The 22188-nt window shown below is 34.9% G+C and overlaps 1 protein-coding gene across 1 annotated transcript; it reads right to left on the minus strand.

Annotated features, from left to right (window-relative positions):
• Positions 1-6719: 6719 nt before the first annotated feature.
• On the minus strand, positions 6720-15898 carry LOC104112068 (SNF1-related protein kinase regulatory subunit beta-2-like). The gene is made up of 4 exons (XM_009621896.4): positions 15405-15898; positions 11348-11523; positions 11065-11227; positions 6720-7446 (listed from the first exon to the last, which is right to left on the minus strand). Exons 1-4 carry the CDS (start codon positions 15594-15596, stop codon positions 7120-7122), a joined length of 858 nt encoding a protein of 285 aa, XP_009620191.1. The 5' UTR covers positions 15597-15898; the 3' UTR covers positions 6720-7119.
• Between the last annotated feature and the right edge of the window lie 6290 nt (positions 15899-22188).

A 22188-nucleotide genomic window follows, 5' to 3' on the forward strand; every position in this document is an offset into this window, starting at 1 on the left:
CGTCGTTCACATGCAATTCACATAACAATTAAATCAAGGGTTCTATTCCCTCAAGTCAAGGTTAACCACGACACTTGCCTCGCTTTACAAATTCCAACAAATTACTCAACCACAGCTTTTCCTTTTAAATTTGACTTCGAACGCTTCAAATCTATTCACATATAATTCGATATATTCAATATTAATTATAGGAATTAATTCCATATGAATTTACAAATTTTTCGGATAAAAATCTAAAATTTATTAAAATATTCGACAGTGGGACCCACGTCTCAAATCCCGAAAAAACTTATGAAATCCGAACACCCATTCCGATACGAGTCCAACCATACAAAAATTATCCAATTCCGATGTCAAATGGACCTTCAAATGTTAAATTTATGTTTTTAGAAGATTTTATAAAAATCTGATTTTTCTTCCATAAATTCACGGATTCATGATATAAATGAGTATGAAATTATGAAATATAATTAAAATAGGATAAGGAACACTTACCCCAATGTTTTTCCGTGAAACTAACCCAAAAATCGCCTTACCCGAGCTCAAAAATGGAAAAGGGTTGAAAATGGGACGAATCCCATTTTTCAGAACTTAAGTTCTGTTTCTGGGGCTTTTACCCTTCGTGAACGCGATCAGTGCCTCGCGTTCGCGAAGCACAAATTCCTACTGCCCAATTTTACTCTTCGCGAACGCGAAGCTTGCCTGGCTTGACCTTCGCGAACGCGAGATGTCCTTCGCGAATGTGAAGGCAAAAGTCCTGGCCAACCCCTTTCCCTTTGCAAACGCGAGGCTTCGATCGCAAACGCGAGACTCCCCTCGCGAACGCGAAGAAGGAAACCAGAAACAGGTTTCTGCAGTTTCCTCAAGTCCAAAAATGATCCGTTAACCACCCGAAACCAACCCGAGCCATCGGGGCTCTAAACCAAACATGCACCCAAGTCCTAAAAATCATACGAACTTGCTCGCGCGATCAAATCGCCAAAATAACACCAAGAACTACGAATCGGATACCAAATCAAAGGAAATTTTCAAGAAAACTTTAAAACCTATATTTTTACAACCGGACGTCTGAATCACGCCAAATCAACTCCGATTCTCACCAAATTCGGCAGACAAGTCATAAATATTATAGTGGACCTATACCGGGCTCCAAAACTAAAATACGGATCCGAGGTTAATAAATCCAACATCAGTAATTTCTTAGAAATCACTAAGCTTTCAAGCTTTTAATTTTTCTTCAAAATTCCATATCTCGAGCTTGGGACCTCGGAATTCGATTCTGGGCATACGCCCAAATCCCAAATCACGATACAAACCTACCGGAATTGTTCAAACATTGATCCGGGTCCGTTTACTTAAAATGTTGACTAAAGTCAACTCAATTGAGTTTTTAAAGCTCTATTTCACATTTTAATTCATTTTTCACATGAGAACTTTCCGAAAAAAATTTCGGACTACGCACATAAGTCGAGAAATGATAAATGATGCTTTTCGAGATCTTAAAACACAGAATTACTTATTAAATTTAAAGGTGACATTTTGGGTCATCACAACGTTTTAATCTAATGATAGAAATATTTCTCTTATTAAATGCACTACTATTACCATTGGGATTGATAACCAAGTGTTCAAGAATAACCAAATCATCTTTTATTGGATGCTCCTCTTCGTTTCCGACACGAAGCAAGAAGACACTGAATATTGGATCTGTTCTTACTTTATATTTCTTGTCAGTTGAATTTTTTTCGTTCTAAGCGAGAAGTATAACTTTGGCAAGCTAGCTTTTACAGTCTTTGCTTTTGTCGATTTTGGAACTACTAGTAGTACTTAACAAAAATCACCTCCCAAACCATTAATTTTTCATCAAACGGTTCATTAATATCCAATATATCTCTAGAACTTCGGACAATTATTTCGATCATTTAATACCTAGCCATAGTGATTCATCCCATATTATCAATTTTGCTTTCCTTATAAATTTAGCACCATTGCTGTGCTTTGATATATTTGTGATGGTTATTTAAGTTGTTTGAAGAGGTATATAAAATCTAAAGTGGGTGGTCTCACAATAAAATCGTTGTTGGTACACCACTTGCTATTATTGCTAATAGTGTCATGCCTCTTGATATGATATTTGCAAGTAAGGCATGACATAGAAATATTATTTCGATTCCGCCGGAGGCATCTACAAAAAATAATCTCGTTATACCAGAGTAGACTCTTGCATTTTAATCATGTGATTTGCATAAATTACGTTTTAATCTAATGATAGAAATATTTCGCTTATTAAATGCACTACTATTGTCATTGGGATTGATAACCAAGTGTTCAAGAATAACCAAATCATCTTTTATTGGATGCTCTTCTTCGTTTCCGACACGAAACAAGAAGTCATTGAATACTGGATTTGTTCTTACTTTATATTTCTTGTCATTTGATTCTTTTTCGTTCTAAGCGAGAAGTATAACTTTGGCTAGCTAGCTTTTATAGTCTTTGATCCTCTTCTTCGTTTCCGACACGAAGCAAGAAGACACTGAATATTGGATCTGTTCTTACTTTATATTTTTTATCAGTTGAATCGTTTTCGTTCGAAGCCAGAAGTATAACTTTGGCAAGCTAGCTTTTACAGTCTTTGCTTTTGTCGAATTTGGAACTACTAGTAGTACTTGACAAAAATCACCTCCCAACCCATTAATTTTTCACCAAATGGTTTATTGATATCCAATATATCTCTAGAACTTCGGACAATTATTTCGATCGTTTGACACTTAGCCATAGGTGCTTCATCCCATATTATCAATTTTTCTTTCCTTATAAATTTAGCACCATTGTTGTGCTTTGATATATTTGTGATGGTTATTTAAGTTATTTGAAGAGGTATATAAAATCTAAAGTGGGTGGTCTCACAATAAAATCGTTGTTGGTACACCACTTGCTATTATTACTAACAGTGTCATGCCTCTTGATATGATATTTGCAAGTAAGGCATGACAATGAAATATTAATTTGATTCCACCGGAGGCATCTACAATGAATAATCTCGTTTTACCAGAGTAGACTCTTTATAATATAGTCTTAAAATCTTATTTTTGTTTAGAATTTAGCTTTGATTGTGCTTCTTCATACACTTGTATAACATTTTGATTCTTAATAATATACTAACCTTTTTACTTTGTGTTCTAACGCTCTTTTTAAGGAATTAATTTATATAGCCTAAGAGTTTTTTTTACTTGAATAAGAATTTTACTCATATGATGAATTTAAAAAATAATTGAATTGGATTCTCTTTCTAAATAATTAATTAAAAGATTTAATTATTTTTTAAATTATTTGGTTTTAACATAAAAAATTAATTTATTCTATGTTGATTAAAATCTTAATATTAATTCATCTCTTGTTTTGAATATTTAATTGATTCTTACAAATCATTTTTTCTCTCTTTCTCACACATTTATATTCTTAAATATTTTCTTAGCTGTTGTTTAATAATTATGTATTTTTCAATATTACACGAAAAATTGATTAAAAAATATTATTTGAGTAAAAAAATAGTTCAAATATAATATAAAAATATATTATCGTGGGAGTAGTTTTTCTCAATTTCAACTCTTTATGCAATCCATTTAATATTACTTTTAGTTTTTCTTCGTATTGGACATTATGTAATGGTAATGTATTGCCAATACGGAGGATTCTTATGAAATTAATTTTATTAAACCTTCTTACATATTTTTAATGAGAATTTAATGGACAAAATTTTATTAATTTTAAAATTTTAAATATTAAAAATTAGCATTGAAGATATTATAGTTCAAAAAATAGGTTATTATAGTTATTTCCTTTCCCTATGAGGTCTTCCGTTTAATATTTTAGGGCTATTTCGATATATTAATATTGTATTTATAATTTTATAATAATATATGCTCTCATTTTTCTAAATGAATTTGTACAATATAATACATTCTCAAATAAATTAGTAATAGGACATTATAATATGTTTTCAAATTAAATTAGTAATATGAGTTTTTAAGAAGTCCTAAAAGTAATAGGATTACACGACTAAAGGTATTTACTTGTTCAATTTTATATGAATTAGACAACACAAAATTAATTATACTAATAGGATTCCTAAAGGTAATCATATAGGATTCCTAAAGTATAATATTATGTCTTAAAACTAATAGGATTATAGGGCTAATATCTATAATTCCGTTTATGTCCTTTTATTATGATTTATTATGCTTAATATTATAAGATTATTTTGATAAACCGACATTGTATTCATGCTTTTATAATAATAATAATAATAACAATAATATATATATATATATATATATATATATATATATATATATATAAAATCTTTTTCAAGTGGATCTCTCGTATCTACTTTCTTATATATATATAAGAAAGTAAGTTTTAGCGAAAAAGTAGAAGAAAAGGTTTCTTTTAAAAAAACAAATAGAAAGAAGAAGAAAAGGTTAGCATCATTAATTGAATGTAGCACATTAATAAAAAAAAATAGATTGTTTTTTTTTTTTTTTGACATATACTGCTCTTTGTTTTTCTTGTCGGTGCATCTACATAACACTTTTCATATTATTTTATTTCCTTTTTTCTTGTAACTCGCGTTACATCCCCTCAGTTTAATTTATTTTGGATCATGGGTTTTACTGTTATTTTTTAAATGGAATTGCAACAAGCTTTTAAGACCTTTCAAGAACTATGTACAAAATGAGTTGATACTACAAATAAGACTTGTATGTGTATTTATTCGTAGAGTTCAATGGCCAAGAAATCTTGAATTTATTTTATGTCTCATCACCTATTAACTAGTAAACAAAATGAAATTAAAGAATATTGAAACTATTAAACGCATATAAAGTAGTGGACAAAAAGAAATAATAAAATGTCTGAAATCTACTTAATGAAGGCTCTAAATATTAACACTAATGCCCCACTGGTCTTTTTCACATGATCATGAACTAAACAGAAGAAAGTCCTTTTTTAATATTTAGAAATGTATATTTTTAACCGTTTCCAAAAATAATTGTTGATAAAATATATATTTAGAAATATATGTGTACATATTTTACACCACCCAATTTTATATTTTGTCCTTTCATATTCTCCATTGTGAAACAACTCAGCTAGTCCACAGACATCGACTTTTCCTTCCTATTTCTTTTCTTTTTGCCTTTTAATCATTTTTCCATCTTTATATATTAATTTCAGTAAATCATCTCATTTAAAAGTTTAACATATTAAAGATAATATATATTTTTAATTAATGATGTCTTTACCGCACCACCCACATACAAAATAAATTCTATTTCATCAACCAAGCAGGTTAATTTTCTTTGTTTTTTCTGTGTTTTTGTGTGTGCGCGCGCACGTGTATGAAGTGTGGCTGCAAGACTTAATTCAAAACCTTTAATTGTTCTGATAATATATAAAAGTTTGAGTGAATCACTTCATATAAAGTTTAGAGATGACACCTTTTTTACTATATTTTATCTCTTCAGACATTATTTTTTGAAATTTTAATTCACCAAACTAAAAAGTGCGAGGGAGAGTAATTAGTAAATGATTGTGCTGATACATAAAGTCCAAGGGTACTGCATCACTAGCTCCTTTTTTTCATCACTAGCTTTAATTGAAAATGTCTAGTCCAAAGGTATTGCATCACTAGCTCCTTTTATTCATTACTAGCTTTAGTTTGTTATTTTGCTTACATCTTTTGATGTTTTTACGTACCCAATTGCTTTTTTCTTGTTTTTCATCCGAAGTTCAGTACCCGTATTGAAGTCTTGAATAATCTAGATTCGCTCCGCATAAGGCAGATTAAAGGGGAAAGTGTCTCGTACGTGTCTTTTTAAAAAAAAAATTAGATCAAACCCAAAACCTCTGGTTAAAGGTGTATGAATTGAAAAAAAAAGTATTATATAACTGAGAACAAGATTCTTATTAAATTAGATCAAACCCAAAACATCTGGTTAATGATTTGTTTTCTAACAAAATTTAACTTTAAGAACATACGAGTTCCTATTTTTCATTCCTCTTGTAAAGGATTCTTGATTGACAGTGCATAGTGCCAAAAAAAATAAAAAAATAATCAGATTTACAACTGATAATTGAAAAATAACCACAATTTCAAAAGTAATCGAAATTTAACCACTTTTTCATGTAAAAATAAAATCTGAAGGGAATTCCAACATAATATGCGGGAAGTTTATATGCAGGAGCTCCATAATCCAGCATAATGTGCTGGAGTTCCAACATAATAATATGCGGGAAGTTTATATGCAAGAGCTCCATAATCCAGCATATTATGCTGGAATTTTCCGTGTGTTGGAGTTCCAACATAATATGCTGGAAGTTTATACGCAAGAGCTTCATAATTCCGCATATTATGCTGGAACATTTCATGTTTCAGCAAAATAGTGACTTTTTTAATGACTTTACAAACACTGGCTATTTTTTAATTACCAGTCCGAAAACTGGGTAGCCCGTGCTATTGTCACTCGAACCTCCTTTTTCAAAAAGCGCAGCCCGGTGCACTAAGCTCCCGCTATGTGCGGGGTCCGGAAAAGGGCTAGACCACAAGGGTACCCTGCATTTTTGCAAGAGGTTTCCACGGCTCTTTCAAACATTTCTTTTTTCCAGTTTGGCCATGTAAAGCAACATCTATTGACTGTTGCAAAGCTAAATCCATAAGATTATGAAAACAAACAAGAGAAAGAATCGGAATTGATCAGTTGTGTGTTAAAGAAAGAAGGCCCAAATGAGAAAGATGGCAAAGTAAATGGAGGAAGTCACAGTCAAGCTTTGCTACCATTAAAACTTCTAAGCATTACCTATACTGCCTTTTGCTTTTAACTGCAGTATCCATGAGCCACATGCTTGACTTCTAATATGTTGCTACTAGTGGGCAGCCCGGTGCACTAAACTCCCGCTATGACCAGGGAAGGGCCGGACCACAGGGGTCTATTGTAAGCAGTCTTACCCTGCATTTCTGCGGGAGACTGTTTACACGGCTCGAACCGCTGACCTCCTGGTCTATGTTGCTACTAATATTTGAGTTATTTAAGACTATCATAAAGATAGGTTTGCGAACTTTCACCTCTGTATCGACTTGTAAAGAACCACAGTCACGTATTTGGACAGGAACCGGTTAGTTGAACCAAGTGCTACCACAGAAGGAGTACTCCTGCCTTTCTGCATGTAGAGATGGTTAAGCACCACGTGCTGAGGCCTCGAAAGCGGAGGTGGAATTTCCATGTGAGATGAAGGGGCATTAAGCAAGGTCATCTGTAGATGGGGTGGGACCACGGGCGGCTCCTTTGCATAGTCCTCAGCTCCAAGGTGCAAGTTATTGTAGCTGGAATCTGGGGATTGAGGAGGTTCAAAACCAGAAATGCTCTCAATGTCTTCTGGAACGTAATCCTGCACTTGCATCAGCAAGGATAATATTTGTCAAGTTATAGCACGCCAAAGCAAAGGAGTAACTAATTGCACTAGGAAATAAAGCACTTAAAAACATTTCTCTTCTGAGAGAGATAGATAGATAGAGAGAGAGGCATATGATGTAATCATCCCGACACCGACCTTCGACTCCGATCCTGACCCCCAACCTCGATTCCCAACCCTGACCCGTGACCTCGACCCTAACCCCCGGCCCCCAACTCTGACGTCGACACCGACCCTGACCCTCGACCAGACATTGGACCTGACTGCGAACCCTGACCTCAAACCTCGACTTCGACCATGACCCCCAACCCGACCTCCAATCTCGACATGGTCCTCGATCCCGGCCCTAAACCCCAATCTCAAACACCAACCCCGACCAGACCTAGACCCCGAACCCCTACCACCCTACTCCTACTTCCCTTTCACCCATTTCGCCTTCCACAGTGTTTGCCTAGATTAATTCCAAAAAATATTTTTTGCTAACTAACCAAACACCAAAAAATAAGTTCACTTATTTCTAAGAAAATATTTTCTAGGAAAACATTTTCCTTCATACCAAACAAACCCTATTACATGTTTTTTTTTTGTTGAGAAACCCCATCCATATACCCAGTGGTGAAGGATCAAATACTAATGAACTCAGTTTAGAACTATCAATACATCAAATGATGAGAATAGTCAGTAAAGGCAGCTACGCAAGTTGAGTAAGACTTCTATGACTCATTCGAGCAAGCTTTGGCTAATACTAATTAGAGAACAACCTGTGTCATCAAACAAAGTCGGGCTAATCATGCTTGTACTTTTTCTTTTTGATACGGTAACCCCAAACCTCGCCCCCCAAAACCCCTCCTACCCAGGAGTCAAAAGTGGAACTCTCACTTTTGCTCCCTTGGACTCAAAGACCTAGGAGTCAAAAGTGGAACTCTCACTTTTGATCCCTTGGACTCAAAGCCAACCTAAGGTTGGGTGAACCACACGACAAAGGCGGGATAGCCTAGTGAAAAGAGCCCTTCGCCTCCAACCATGAGGTTGCCACTGTCCTCTGAAGAGGGGGTTCGCAGAACTGGTGTTTACCATATAAAAAAGGGTTGGAGCGGATCAAGCTTGTCTTGCTACATATTTTTCCGTATTAGTCCACAAGCGTCATGAGTTTTCATCTAAGTGCTAGAATGCGCTTTTAATCACATCAATATCCACTAGAAACAAAAGCAAGTTATGGACATCAAAATGAAAAAGAAAATCACATAATAGTGGAAGTGACAAAAACCAAAGGACTCATAAACAGCCAAAATAATCTTCCTTGCAAAGTGGGATATCGGGGTTACATAGGAAATAAGTAAAGCATTTACAAGCTTATAATTAACAGCAGCAGAATAACATGTGAAAAGCTGATCTTTATCTGTTAAGACCTATAAATATAATAAACAAATTAGTTAAATATATCAGGCTTGTAGCTGAAAAGACGCACAATTTGGTGGATGACAACAGCAGCAACAACAACAACCTAGTATAATCCCACTAGTGAGGTCTGGGGAGGGTAGTTTGTACGCAGACCTTACCCCTACCCTAGGGTAGAGAGGCTGTTTCCGATAGACCCTCGGCTCCCTCCCTCCCAGAACTCCCCACCTTGCTCTTGGGGTGACTCGAACTCACAACCTCTTGGTTGGAAGTAGAGGGTGCTCACCACTAGAGCAACCCACTCTTGTCAAATTTGGTGGATGACAATGATCAAATAATAGAAAAATAGTTTTGTGGATGACAATGATCAAATAATAGAAAAATAGTTTTGTGGCCATTTGCTTGCAGGCAACCAGTATGATGAACCATGAATCAAATAATCAATAGTGAATGGAGAAGAAACAGAGAACAAAAGGATCTAGCGTGAGAAATAATCAGTAACACCTAAAATTCCCTGGAAATAACCCCCGAGGTTAGGCTGCATAAGGCACTAAAGAAGCGACAAATTTCACCAAAGAAAAGTTCATCTTTTAACTCTGAATCTGAAAAACATGGATATTAACACCTTTAATTTTTTTATTTTTTTTAAGAATGAACATGGATATCAATACTTTGTAGCTTTCCCCATCCAAAAGACTACCCCTAAACAGAGAAAAAAAGAAGGTATTCTAGTATAATGCAAGCGAAGACTTCTTAAACAGGTTCTCTGCAAAATTGAGCAAAAAACCAAAATTATTTATTAAAAAAAATGAAATAGAGGTTACAGAAAAAAATCGAGGATATCAAAAAAATAAAAAAGGCCTATTAAATCATTAAGATTTATCTTTCACATTCCCTCTTCAGCTTTTTTATTTTTTCCTGACATGGAGGCAAGGCGAGGGGGTTTCTCTTTTAGAAATTTCTTAGATCAATTTTGGCCGAGTAAATGCATTAACAACCCCCTTTAAGCAACGTGATGATGCATACAAGATAGCACCCACATAGATTAACTATGTCCAGAGATGTTGCACATGTTCCCCTCGGGATGATAAATTAGGGATACTTTTATGAACAGTGGGTTTGATTCAAAAAACCATAATGAATTCTATTTGTCTATGATTTTCTTTGAGAAAAAAGAGACATACTCAGACATTTACTCCGTGATCTTTCACCGTAATTTCTATTGCACAGACATGAACAAAGTGAGTAGAGCTTTTTTTTTTTTACAAGGTAAAGTATTTTACTGATGATTAGTACCAAGAAGGTCCTTTAACAAACTGTGCTGAGCTTAAATGGAGAAACATGTGAGGATTCACATAGCCGACTCCAACTTGTTTGGGACTGAGGCAAAGTTGTTGTTTGTTGTTGTAGACATGAACAAACTAGAAAATAGTGAAAAAATGTGTCACAGCAAAGGTTCTTTTTTTTGTGTGTATGTGCGCCGTGTGGTTGATGCTAAGATATAGTGAGATTCAGCAGAGATTCGACCTAGACGCTAGAGACACATGAAATCTTTTTCCATATCATTTCTGAATGCCAAATCTTTTGACAGCCCAAAACCAGTAGCATAAGTGCAACTCATAGGAGCTTTGGATCTATGTAGAAGAGCCCTATGCCATTTCAGAAACCTCTTAATTCGAATTATCTACACCTGTATAAGAATGAGCCATGAAGACAACTCCTTCAGAAGTGGCAGTCTCAGTGCCATAAGGTGAGTTCTCAGCATGATTGAAGTCAAATTCATAATTAAGATGTGGGTTCGATAGGCAGACACTACTTGCTACAAGAAGGCTCAGCTCACTCAATCGTCACAAATCAACAGTGTATACACAGAGATCTAACAGAAACGTGTACTCATGCAAGAGAAACTGCCAATCACATAAAAATGAGTATTCCTCCGTGTCATTACACACAACACAGTTCGACTTGGTGCAGTTAATTTGACTAATATTTTTTTTAAGAAATTCCCCAGGGCTATGGTGCACAGTTCGAAACTCAGTGGATAATGAGCCCTCCCCTCTACCCTTCTCAATCCCAGTTGGATCAAATTATTGCTTTGTGCCTTTGAAGAAACAGTGCAACACAAAACTAGACGTAGAAAATCAATGAATTCCTGAAAATGTAGTAACAGCCATGACAACAAGATGACAAATATACCTTCACGTCTAAAAGATTGTAAGCATTCCCTGCTTCATCCTGAATACATGGCATGTCAGGGGAACACCGCCATTGTCCATCAACTATAAACCTATATTGGTAAACCCCTGAAGGAAGCACCTTCAAAATGGTGAAATCTTTCCCTGATTTTTGCAGAGGCATCCTGGAAAAAAGAGCTTGAATATTTCAACGTTAACTTGCAATCTTGAAGCCTAAGTAGAGATCATGCATGAGCAAATTGTGCTTTGAGGTAGAATGTGGATGAGAAAATTAAATTTCTAACCTTGATTTCCAATTATCCCATGAACCCTCCACAACAACTTCTTTGCCCTCATGTGTCCAAGATATCAGGATTGGAACTCCTTGCTCGTCGGTTTCTTCATACTCTGAAGCAGTTTGCGGCCATGAAAGGCTTGGTCCGTGCCCCTCATCGGGTCTTTGTAGAGGAACCACTGGCATCTGGGGCAAACATTTGAAAACAAAAGAACATTGACCATACAAATTATCTTCTTTTTTGGAGAAAGGTTAAGAGTACAACAACAACAAACCCAGTAGTTTCCCACAAGTGGGGTCTGGAGAGGGTAAGATGTACGCAGTCCTACCCCTACCCCTGGAAGGGGCAGAGAGGCTATTTCCGATAAACCCTCGGCTAGAGAACGACTGAAAAAGAAAAGGTAATTGCAACAAGTAGGAATAACAACAAGATGAAATAAGATTGAATCCAAGAATGCAGTCAAACTCTAGGTAGTAATAGCCATTTATGGATAAAAGATATCATACTAACACTAATGCAAACGAACTGAGTAAGACAAAGAGAAACGCTCGACTACCTACGAACCTTCTACTCTAATCTTTGACCTCCACACCCTCCTGTCGAGGGCCATGTCCTCAATCAGCTCCAGTTGCGCCATGTCTCGCCTAATAACCTCTCCCCAAGACTTCTTAGGCCTATCTCTTAAGATAAATCAGACTAAGAACATGATGGACCTTAAATTATACACTAGTAATCTTTTAGAAATCAATAAAACATGAGAGACATAGATTCCACGCTCGCTGATAACAGAAATCAACATTAGAAGTGGAAAGTGTAGTTTAGCAATTGCTTTAGGAGGCTCTTCTCAGTTTCAAAGATTTTACTTTTGCTGCTTAATTTCAAAGTTTTTATCTGGTGCTCTTGGTTTTACTAATTCAGAAAATCCTCAAGGAGAAAACTCTAATTAAATATAAAAAAATTCCCTTCAATCAGCTCCCTTCACATTTCTTAGATAATTTGTCATATAGAATGAAGATAACAAATGTGTGTCTTGAATAAACTAGTTGAGCTTATAGACTTGACATTTCAAAAACCATTCAGACTTCAGAACCATATCGTTTTCATCAATATATACAGCACTTTAAAGTGATGAACTTTAAAGTGATAACCTTTATTGTTTTCAACCATCTATTGTATTACAATATCTCCGGTCTAAGTCTACTTGATTCCGCAAACTTCAAGCAATTAGATGTACAAAGATTAACATAACAACTGACTATGCCGCAATTCCAAACTAGTTTGAACCAATTAAACAGAAAAAAAGATTACTTTATACCTACATAAGCAACAACTAATATGCCTCAAATCCTAATAGAAAAAAGATTTCTTTACACCTACATGCAATTAGATAGAAAAAGAACAAAAGTTTACACCTAAACAAGCAAAACAACAACTACGCTGCAATCCAAACTAGTATCAACCAATTAAACAGAATAATATTTGAAATTTACACCTACATAAACAACAACAACTAATATGCCTCAAATCCTAATTAGTTGAAGTTGGCTACATGAATCCTCAATAAGCATTCCACTTCATATAAACTCTTTCATTCCAATACTAAAAACATGAGAATACTAAGATAAAAAGAAAAACTAAAAAGACTACCCCTCTGCACCCAAGGGTGTGGCTTAGTGGTCAGTAAATTGCAAGGAGAATCATGAGGTCTCAGGTTCAAATCTCATCGACAGTGGCGGAGCTAGAAGACTGTAGCGGGTTTGGCCTAACTAGTAGCTTTTGCTCAAACAGTCTATGTGTATTAAGAAATTCATTAATTATGAACACATTAAATTTAGAATCCAGTTACTAGCACCTAAAGTCATCATTTTAAAATCTAAAACCTATAAAGCTTCACCTCTGCCCGCTGGAGGCAAAAAATACAGGATAATTTCTTCTTATCTGGCTAAGTCTTGTCTGGTACATTGTAGGTAACGGTGAAATAGTCGAGATGATCACAAACTGACCCACAGAAGCGGATCTGCCTAACAAATGGTGGTGCCGGTGACCCCATGCTAATCCCACAAAATTTGATTTATGACATAGATAATTAATTTAATATCTATAAAAGTATTTGCTGGCCCCCATGATAAAAAATGGGTCAAAGGTGCACTAGTTGGGCCTTTTCTTTGTTTCCTTGCTGTCAACTAGTAAAGTGTCAATTTTTGTACTTAATTATTATTTTTTCTCCTCTCTTTTATTTGTTTTGCACGGTGGCAGCAGTGTATTATTTCTTTTCAGTTTTTTAATCCCAAATATCCAATATTCTCCCCAAATCACAATCCCAATTCACGCCAAAACCCCAAAAGTCAATTGCGTCTCTCTCTCTCTCTCTTAATCTAGTTCTAAACCCCAAATCACCGGATCCTCTTTCTTCTCTCGATTCACTTCGCTATAATCTCGCAATTCCAGAATGGTATTTTAGAATCTCTGTTATCAGCGATTCTTCAATCTTATTTGCTCTCTTTCTCAAGGATTTTCCAAGTTTCTTTTACTCCTTAAGCAGGTATATTTTTTATTTCTTATTTTGTTGTTAATCTCAGTTATTTTATTTGCTTTCATCTTTATAATTTTTTTCTATTTTCCTCATTTGTTTGGTTCATTGTTTATCTAATTTTTGGAATCCTATTAACCTGCAGTGTAATGCTTTTTTTGCGTGTGTCATTTGGCAGATTACATTGTGAAACTCGCTTCAAAAGTCCGGAACTTGGGCAGAGTCGCAGAGACATTCAGTTGATCAAGATAAACTATTACATATTTTGCGGACGAATTGGTATGTTTTCATTTTATATTATTGTAAGTTAGAAGGGGTGTGATTCCCCTACTATATTATGAATTTGTAAGTGTTCGTGATTCTTTTATATTTGAATGTGAAAGGGGTGTGAATGTGTGATTTCATTATGTGATTCCCCTTTTAGTGAATTCTTTGTTATGATTAAGATTGATTTGAATTTATAAAATGGATATGGTCTAAGATTGAATAAATGCTAGTATTTAATTTTGTAGGAACAATTTTTTCGAACATCAAAATGGATAGATACTTGATCAAGTTAAACAATGGACAACCAAGTTCTAGTTCATGTCAACCATATGCTAATTCACAAATAGTTCCAGAAGTTCATAGAGAAGCAATTCCTTCCCCTCCTTCAAATGTTAATAGTGTTCTTAGGTTTGGATCTCTTGAAACAGATCCTAAAGAAAGAATACCCATTTATCATTATAGTCCTAACATTCGAGATGAAGTGAGAAGATATTTTATTCAAAGAGGGCCTTGTCAACCGATTGGTCATGACTTCCCTAAAACTAAGTTTGGGAACAAAATGCGTCAATTCAATCCCGATTGGTTTAAAGGTTCAGTTTTTTTTTTGTTTTTTTTTTATAACCGTGGTGTCCGGGCCAGCTTGCGCGCACCTCGACTAATTCCACGGGATACCTGTCACCTCCCACCAGCAACAGGTATCAGGTAACTCTATCCACCAAGGCTTGGATAGATGGAAGAAATCACCTAGTATTTGCCTCCGCTGGGATTTGAACCTGAGACCTCATGGTTCTCACCCACTTCATTGACCACTAGGCCACACCCTTAGGTGCTTAAAGGTTCATATTCTCAATGGTTGGAGTATAGCATAAAAGCAGATGCTACATTTTGTTTGTGTTGCTATTTATTTAAGAATGAACTTGAGCGTAATGCATTTGCAACTGTAAGTAATGATGCTATTATGGATCGGTTTCAAAATATGAAAGCTCGTCGAGTACAAATGTAAATTGACGATGTATTTTTGAGATAATGGAATTGGATAATTTTTGCTAGTCAAGTTGTTGATTTTGTAAAATTTTATATCATGAAACTGAATATTTATCTTTGAAGCATGTTTGTCTTTGAAGTAATGGTGCACCCATCTTCTCAAATTCCTGTATTCGCCTCTGCTGACCCAAACAACACTGTCAAATTAAAAAAAGAAAAGACTAACCCCCAACTCCCACCCCACCCCACATATCCAAGAAAGGGAAACAAAATTAACAAACTAACCTCAGGTCGAAACATCAAAGGTGAAGCAGAAGCCCTAGGACTGGACGGTGGAGATTGACCCATGAACTCTCCATCAACCTGCTGAACGGCCATAATTTCTTGGGCCCCACCAGAATCAACCTCCTCAACCCCAGATGGGATAATATTGCCTCCGCCTTCTTCTAAATCTTCTCTTCCATTAACATTCCCCATTATTCTTTGAATCTACAAAAAAAAGGAGATTCCTTGTACCACTATATATGATTTATTAATAACATCAAAGAATATTATACTGTGTGAATTAATTGTGTATGGAGGATCTAAAGACAAAGGGTGCTAAGATTAGATGAAATTGTAGGATTTGATTGGGTTTTGTTTTTGTGTATGATTATGGAATTAGATTAGATTAAGTGCAGATGAGTGAAGTGAGGAACACAAAAGAAAGCCTGAAAAAGGAAAGGCAGAGGTTAAAGATGATATTTTAGGTGTATGGAACTAATTACTTGTGGTTCAATGGATTGAGTGAAATAATCATTGTGTTATAAGGTCTGCTATCATTTTATTAAATGTTTAATTTATCTTTTGAGTCATATATAATTAATTAATCTTGATATAATTTAATACATCAAACAATAATATTACGTGTTTGTTTAAAAAGAGTTCGAAATTTTCAGGGTTTGTTTATTGAAAAATATAGTACTAGTTTTATGGTATACTTTTTAAAAAAAAGTTTTTTTACTTTTAGCCTGCACTAGAAATTATTTATATTCATCTATTTTATATATATACAAAATATAAATTTATATATATAAAAAAAATATACATTTTAGACTATTTTTTTAGAACAGTTATATAATGTCATTTTTCCTTTAAAAAAATCAAGAGCTTTTTTACGCTCACAAAACGCATACAAAATTTCAATAAGATTCCAATTATCCGAACTTGTTTGTGGCTAATTTTGTATCAAGCCTCGTTTTCTCCAAAAAATCTTTTATCTCAAAAAAGTGAATTTGAACTTTTGCAATATATACAATTCCAAACGTGAAATTCTCGAGTCTCATATGTGTAGGTGTGGATCTACAATATAAATTACGAATTCAGCTTAACTCAGTAGCTATGGCCTAGTTCGATGTATGTGTTACATTCTCGTAAGCATATGAAATATTAAATTCCGAACTTCATTATTAGCCATTGAAGTTGTTAAAATTTCAAATTCATAAGATTAGTTCTGGACTCCCTCTACATGTGCGTTGTTTAACACTAAGGGATCATTTGGTAGAATATAGTAGGGAAAATAAAACATGCATTAGTTTTGGTATTATTAATTTCTTATTTGATAGTAGATTTTAACCTATGTTTAACTAATATATGTATAATGTATTAGTTATACACCATATTTAATATTAATCTTATACATAGCAAATTATGGCATTAGCAATATCATGATTTATAATACATGGATAAGTATGTATAAAACAAAACTGCTCTTTCAAAACTTTTTCCAAATACTTTCCAAAGAATGTGGAGGTTATTTTTGTAAACAAAGATTTTTTTAAAAAAAATATTATACAATGCATGTTATTTTTAATACACTAAACCAAACAGTCGATAAAAAGTAATTCTAGCAAACACCATATTCAGTACTATTCTTAAAAATGATCACAATATTAATTAAATAAAATAGAATCTTAAAAAAGTGCAAATTTGTTATAATGTATTTTATTTACATTAAAAATTTGGTAAAAAAAGATTACAAAAATAAGCATAATATCCAAAATCACGAGGGAGTTCAGTATGATAGAGCGAAATGTGAGGAGATGTCTCTGAAATTATCCGTAAATTCTATTAAATATGTGGAATATGAAATTTTGAACTTTCGTTATCTTAAATTTTTAAATTCATAAAGTTTAGATCCTAAATTCGACTCATAATGTTTTAACACTAAGTATATCCCAAAATATCTTGACGCTCAAAGGTCGTTGCCCGTGCTTTTCAACATTTAAGTATTTTTAGGTAATGAAAATTAACCTATTTGGAAAAGTCGTTTTCCTATCAGTGACACAATGAGCAAAAGTGTCCGCCATTGCCCACATAACTTATTGTGGTGTTCGTTTGAAAATCAATTTAGTGCCTAGTCATACTCTGAGCTTAATCAGTTGTACATTCTATATGATTCAATTCTTGTTTATATCTGATCTCTTATAAAACAATAAGAGAAGAAAAAGACAGAAAAGTATAGAGAAGATTCTTATTTATTTTGGGTCAATTACAATGGAATAGGGGCCCCTCTATTTATAGGGAAAAAGTGACTTAATCACCAAGTAACAAACCCTAAGATCTCTCTAAAATATAGAGATTCACCTTAAATACAATTCTATTTATGTCACTGCTCCTTGAATGTCTATTCAACAGATAATATGTCTCGTTAAAACCTTAACTAAAATAAAACCCATTGGGAAAAAATTCTAGTGAAGGAAAAAGAGTACACATGTTTAGAAATACGCCTTTTGGTTGCCTCGTTAAAAAACTTGTAAGGAAAACTCAGTGGGACAAAACCTTGTAAGGGAAAAGGAGTACAACGCATATTCACTCCCCCAGATGAGAGCATCAATTCACATCTGTAAGTCTTCGCATCCCAATCTTGTACGCTAGCTTCTTGAAGGTTGACGTCGGTAGAGATTTGGTGAACAAATCAGTCATATTATCACTTGAACGAACTTGTTGTATATTGATATCACCATTCTATCCCCTTTTATGAACCCCCTTCAATTGAGCTATGCCATGTTGCATTGTCTTCATATAAAATTGTGGGTAACTTGTCACACTTCAAATCATATTTGCTAGTGACATCAGCTATCGGCTATTGGCCTTTGTGTTTTTCTCAAATAAGATGTATTGTAGACCTCAACCATATACATTCTCGACTTGATTCATGAATAACAACTATCTCAGCATGATTTGATGAAGTAGCTACGATTGATTGCTTAGTCGATCGCCAAGATATGGCAATGCCTCCACATGTAAATACATAGCATGTTTGAGATTGAGCTCTGTGTGGGTTGGATAAATACCTAGCATCAGCATAACCAACAAGATCGGGACTGCAATCATTGCCATAAAATAAGCCTATATCGGTAGTTAGATACCGTAATATGTGTTTGACTCAATTCCAATGTCTCTTTGTAGGAGCAGGGCTATATATTGGCAAGACATTAACTGAAAAAGTTATGTCAGGCCTTGTAGTATTAGCAAGATACATTGGTGTACTAATTGCACTAAGATATGGTACTTCAAGACTAAGTAGCTCTTCGTTATTTTTTTGATGTCGAAACGGATCCTTATTCACATCAAGTGATCGAAGAACCATCGGAGTACTTGATGGATGTGCTATATCCATGTAAAACTATTTCAATACATTTTATGTGTAGGTAGATTGATGAACCAAAATCTCGTTTGCCAAATGTTCAATTGTTACAGTTCTATATTGATGTAATAAACTATTAACCTTTCTGAAATATATAAACAAAACAGAAAGTTAGTAATACTTGTTTAACGAAATAAATTCTGAAAAACAGTATAAGAATAAATCGAGCCCACTGAATACACAGTGTGTCCTTAAAAAAATTATTCTCCTTAAGTACCCGAGTTGCTGGAATATATCCTCCCAGGATAGAACGATTTAACTCACCGGAGTGTTGGTACCAAAACGCCGGTGAACAGCGAGCCACTCGAAGGCTGTAAAACATACTGGAATTTTTGTGCAGAAGAAGAAGAAGCTCAAAAAATTTCGTAAGGAAAGATTCTGGGATTCAAACTCTATTTATAGAGTTGCTGGCATTGTTTCTGAAAAGGTTTGCAACCTTTCAGAATCAGTTATGGCTGTTGGAACAGGGTTGTTTGAAATATTGCGGGAAAATAGATTTAAAATAATTCGAAAAAGAAAATGGGCCTGACCGGACCGGGTCGCGAGTCATGAGTTATTTCGGATTGAATTTTTTATTAATTATTTAATTAATTAAATAAATAATTGAAAGGAATTTTGTCCAAAAAAATTAATCAATCAATCTTTGACCAAATCCAAATCCAAATCTGAATCTGAATCTGAGCCGAGCGAGCGAGCGACGACGACGGTGCGAGGCTTGCCTTCTTCTCAACTCTTTAAGAGCTAGAAGAAGAGCAATTATATATATACCCATCAAAAGTATTTTCTTCCTCCAATATGGGACAATGTCCCTTTGCCAAGGAGGGAAACTTAAATATTTCATTTTCCCTCCATTTCTCATTCACCCTCTTTAAGCTACATAAGCTTAAAATCCCAACAATTCCCCACATGAATGGGGAATGGCTATAAAATAAAGGAATGCACGGACGCGTGTGTATTTTACATGCAAGAATTAATTGCATTCGGATAAGTAGGTTTCCCTTTGAACTTTCCGTAGTGAACTTATATCGGATATACTCGGTCAATCGGTAGATTTGATATCTTTGAACCGTCGTGCTTTGTTGTATAACTTGACAATATAAGTCACACAATCAATCCTTAACCATCTATGGTTCTCACGGTTATATTCGTTTCAGCCATGAACACCGCCTGGTTTCATGAGTGCTTAGAGAATGGGCCTTTACTTTCATTCCCCTTGAAGCGGCTTACACTTCACACTCACATAAGTGATTTCTAAATGTGTAATCCTATAGACACACTATCTGGTCATATCCTGCCAGACTTAGCAAATCATTAAAAAACTTTTAAGTTTTGTTGACTCATAAAAAAGCCTTAATGCTTTACCTCGATTTCTGAACATTGTCTTCATCACGAGAATGGGTTGAGTTATTTGACAATGTTGAACCGTCATTCATAACTTTGTTTGATCTCTTTGAACCGAGCTCGTGGGATCTCCAGTCTGCTAAGTAGAGTTACCGCCATGATGACTTGTCCTAGACCTTAACCCTATTCCCTTTGATGATCTTTCAACTGCCTCTCTAGATAGGCCTTTTGTAAGTGGATCCGACACATTATCTCTTGACTTTACGTAGTCAATTGTGATAACACCACTAGAGAGTAGTTGTCTAACGATATTATGTCTCCGTCGTATATGATGAGATATTCCGTTATACATAACGCTCCCTGCCCTTCCTATTGCCGCTTGACTATCACAATATATACAAATAGGTGCCAAAGGTTTGGGCCAAAATGGAATATCTTCCAAGAGATTCCGAAGCCATTCAACTTCTTCACCGGCCTTATCTAAAGCTATGAATTCAGATTCCATTGTAGAACGGGCGATGCATGTTTGTTTGGATGATTTCCAAGACACTGCTCCACCCCCAATTGTGAAAACATATCCACTCGTGGATTTAACTTCAGATAATCCAGTGATCCAATTTGCATCACTATATCCCTCGATCACGGAGGGATATTTGTTATAATGCAAAGCGTAATTTTGGGTATGTTTGAGATACCCCAATACTCGTTTCATTGCCATCCAATGTATGTGATTGGGATTACTTGTAAACTGACTCAGTTTACTAATAGCACATGCTATATCTGGTCACGTACAATTCATGATATACATCAAACTTTCCAATACTCTTGCATAGTCCAGTTGTGAGTCACTTTCACCTTCATTCTTTTGAAGTGCATAACTCACGTCAATTGGAGTCTTGGCAATTTTGAAATCCAAATACTTGAACTTGTCAAGTACCTTTTCAATGTAGTGAGACTGTGATAATGCTAGACCTTGTGGAGTCTTGTGAATTCTGATTCCTAAGATCACATCAGCAACTCCTAAGTCTTTCATATCGAATTTGCTAGCCAACATGCGCTTAGTAGCATTTATATCTGCCATGTTTTTGCTCATTATCAACATGTCATCAACATATAAACAAACAATGACTTCATGACCTGGAGTGTTTTTAATGTAAATACATTTGTAGCACTCATTGATTTTAAACCCACTTGCCAACATTGTTTGGTCAAATTTGGCATGCCATTGTTTGGGTGCTTGTTTAAGTCCATAAAGCGACTTAACAAGTTTGCACACTTTCTTTTCTTTACTAGGAACCACAAAACCCTCAGGTTGTTTCATGTAAATCTCTTCATCTAATTCTCCATTTAAGAAAGCTGTTTTAACATCCATTTGATGGATTTCAAGACCATATACGGCCGCTAGTGCCACTAACACCCTAATAGATGTTATCCTCGTTAATGGCAAGTAAGTGTCAAAGTAATCAAGGCCTTCCTTTTGTCTATAACCTTTGACAACAAGTCTTGCCTTATATTTGTCAATAGTGCCATCGGCTTTCACTTTCCGTTTAAAGATCCATTTTGAACCTAAAGGCTTATTTCCCAGAGGAAGATCTACCAATTCCCATGTATGGTTATCCAAAATTGATTGAATCTCACTATTGACTGCCTCTTTCCAAAATGCTGAATCAGAAGATGACATAGCTGCTTTAAAAGTTTGAGGCTCATTTTCAAGCAAGAATGTCACAAAATCTGGTCCAAAGGAAGTAGATGTTCTTTGACGTTTGCTACGCCTTGGATCTTCTATACTTGGAGTATTTTCCTTTGGTTCTTCCCGAGGTCGTTTAGGTCTTTCACTTAACGACTCACATTCAGTTTTATACGGATATATGCTTTCAAAGAATTCAGCATTATCTGATTCCATTACCGTATTAACGTGAATTTCGGGATTATCGTATTTATGAACCAAAAACCGACATGCTTTACTGTTTGTAGCATATCCAATAAAAACGTAATCAATAGTTTTTGGTCCGTTTTTAACCCCTTTAGGTAAAGGAACTT

Source organism: Nicotiana tomentosiformis, chromosome 5 (assembly GCF_000390325.3).
Source record: "Nicotiana tomentosiformis chromosome 5, ASM39032v3, whole genome shotgun sequence".
Lineage (NCBI taxonomy): Eukaryota > Viridiplantae > Streptophyta > Magnoliopsida > Solanales > Solanaceae > Nicotiana > Nicotiana tomentosiformis.